At 47.4% G+C, this 2,500-nt stretch overlaps 1 protein-coding gene across 1 annotated transcript in view; it reads right to left on the bottom strand.

Moving 5' to 3' along the window:
• Positions 1-2,500, bottom strand: part of abca12 (ATP-binding cassette, sub-family A (ABC1), member 12) — a 58,050-nt gene that overhangs the window by 24,027 nt on the left and 31,523 nt on the right. Inside the window, exons 37-38 of the mRNA XM_060039490.1 lie at positions 2,093-2,383; positions 830-968 (exon numbers count right to left, since the gene is read on the bottom strand). Coding sequence (XP_059895473.1) covers positions 830-968; positions 2,093-2,383 — 430 coding nt within the window. The remainder of the gene's footprint in view (positions 1-829; positions 969-2,092; positions 2,384-2,500) is intronic.

Genomic DNA, 2,500 nt, shown 5'->3' with positions numbered 1-2,500 from the left:
TCAAGAGGCTACAACAACATCCCTCTGTCTGAGGTGTCTCAAAAACAGTGTTGTGTTCAGAGAAGGGTAGATCTTCAGATTCACAAAACTTTTGAGACTTCCCATTGGAAAACATACGAGTTTCATATACATTGTGCATCCTTTGGTCTCAACCTAATCACTTGTGATCCTTACATGAGCTGCAGGCTGAATTAACCTTAATTATTCAACAGTTAGTTCCGGACAAGTAATTTGATTGGACGAGAGGCATTCCATGAGTGCTGATATAGAGTATAACAGAATAGGACTTTTAACTATACATGTATCACTCCTGTCACAGGTGTTCTCATAACCGTTAATGTTGTTAACTAGCTAGTGTCTTTATGTGTTGCTTGGCAACAGTTCAGTCCCAGTCCAGTTGCGGATCCATTTATGTTGGCGGAGCCAAATAAATCATGAAATAAACAAACAGATCTTAATCTGTTGTTGCTTATTGCTGTTGTATAAAAGCAATATCACACTGTGATTGTCTTCGACACTCGGCCTACGGCCTAGGATCTACGACCGAATCACAGCCGTGCTGATATGCAGTACAACAGCACTCCCTCTCATGTGATATTGCTTAATTAGCGCACATTTTAAAACTGATTATCATTAGCAGCTATTTTCAGCTAGTAGTTTTGTATTCTATATATATTACAACAACATTATAACACTAAAAGAAATCGACTGTTGAATTAAACGAGGTGAATCAAAGAAGAAGAAAAGAAAGGTAGAAAGAAAACTTCCAGAAGGACGTGACCGGAAACCACTTCCACCCACAGAGAGGAGACAGACGAAAAAGACTCACGGATTTTATCGCCCGGGAGGGACCGGCTTCCATCCGCCTCCTCCGAGAAGCTGTCCAAGGACGCCGTATCGGACACGGACTCGGAGATGGACAGTGGGGCCTCAGAGTTGGGGTCGGACTGGGTCAGATTGAGGAAGACCTGTACAGGGGGTAAGCACATGTCCAGCTCAGAGCCCTGCAAAACCACCACGACGACCATGCAAAGGAGCTCAATCGATATATATAGAGTCATATACAGTGTTTGCAATTTGAATGTACAACATGAATGATCAGAGTGCATACAGAAAAATGCTGTTTGTTTGCAATTCCGTTTTTTTTACGTAAAATGGTGCTGCTTGACATATTTGAAGACCTTGGACCAAATGTTGGGTGCACGGTGATGGTTGTGCACGCTGGTGAAAGCGAGGCCATTCCCCCTTTGGCACTGTTTGGTTTCATCTTAACGTTATTCAAATGTGTTTTTTAGCAGATTTGCATATATGTTTTTAGAATATCTCCTCTCTCGCTCGTCTGAAGAATGGCAGAACAACATCACAGGCGATGTTTTGTATGCATGTTGTCATGGCAGTGTGCTGGGTTGCTGCTGACCTGCTTCCTTCGTCACTTTCCATCATGGATCCATTTTTAAACTGCATGTTTGAAGCTATGTGTCAGCGAATAATCATTAATACATCTGTGTGTATGCGTGTGTGTGTGTGTGTGTGTGTGTGTGTGTGTGTGTGTGTGTGTGTGTGTGTGTGTGTGTGTGTGTGTGTGTGTGTGTGTGTGTGTGTGTGTGTGCGCGTGTGTGTGTGTGTGTGTCAGTGTGCATGCAGCCTTGCGATGCATGCAAGCACTGACACGTGCACGCACGTGTGTGCATGCGTGCATCCATGCGGGCATTCGCTTTTGTGTGTGTGTGTGTGTGTGTGTGTGTGTGTGTGATCATACCAACGTTTCAGCATATCAGTGTGTAATTGTGCATGTGTGTATTTTAGTGTGCGTGCAGCCTTGCGTTGCATGCAAGCACCGGCGCGTAGGCGTGTGTGCGTGCATCCATGCATTTGTGTGTGTGTGTGTGTGTGTGCGTGCTTTCGCTTGTGTCTGTGTGTGTGTCTGTGTGTGTGGGTGTGTGTGTGTTTGTGTGTGTTTGTGTGTTGGTATGTCAATGTGCCTATATTCTCGCGTTGCATGCAAGCACCAATGCGTGCACACGTGTGTGGGTGTGCATCCGTGCATGCGTTTGCGCATGCGTTCGCGCGTGCGTGTGTGTTCCTGGTGTACCTCCTCCAGGGTGGTGTCAGAGATGCCGTAGCAGCCCAGCTGCAGGGCGTCCAGGTTGCCGTCCAGGGCCGAGAGCAGCGATCGGTAGGAGGAGGCGCTGGAGGAGGTGAAGGGGGGCAGCGTGTACACCAGGTCACTGCCCTGGGCCTCCTTCAGGCGCGCCTCGGGCACGTGGGCCTGGATGAAGGCCTTCAGCTCTGCGTTGTCTAGGCCGGGCCCGTCACCGGCGGCCTGGATGCCGACAGAGAGGGTTGGAGGGGGGAGAGATAGAGAGACGTTGTTGTTGGTTATATCATAGCGTTATATGTAAAGGGACGACATGCAGGACTTCTACATGTGTTCTGCGTCCTTTAAAATTAGCCATTATGTCAAAGGTGGTGCTTTAACTCAAAACGAGGCCTCCCCTGA

This window comes from Gadus macrocephalus, chromosome 20 (assembly GCF_031168955.1).
Source record: "Gadus macrocephalus chromosome 20, ASM3116895v1".
NCBI lineage: Eukaryota > Metazoa > Chordata > Actinopteri > Gadiformes > Gadidae > Gadus > Gadus macrocephalus.
This window is presented reverse-complemented; position numbering and strand designations above follow the sequence as displayed.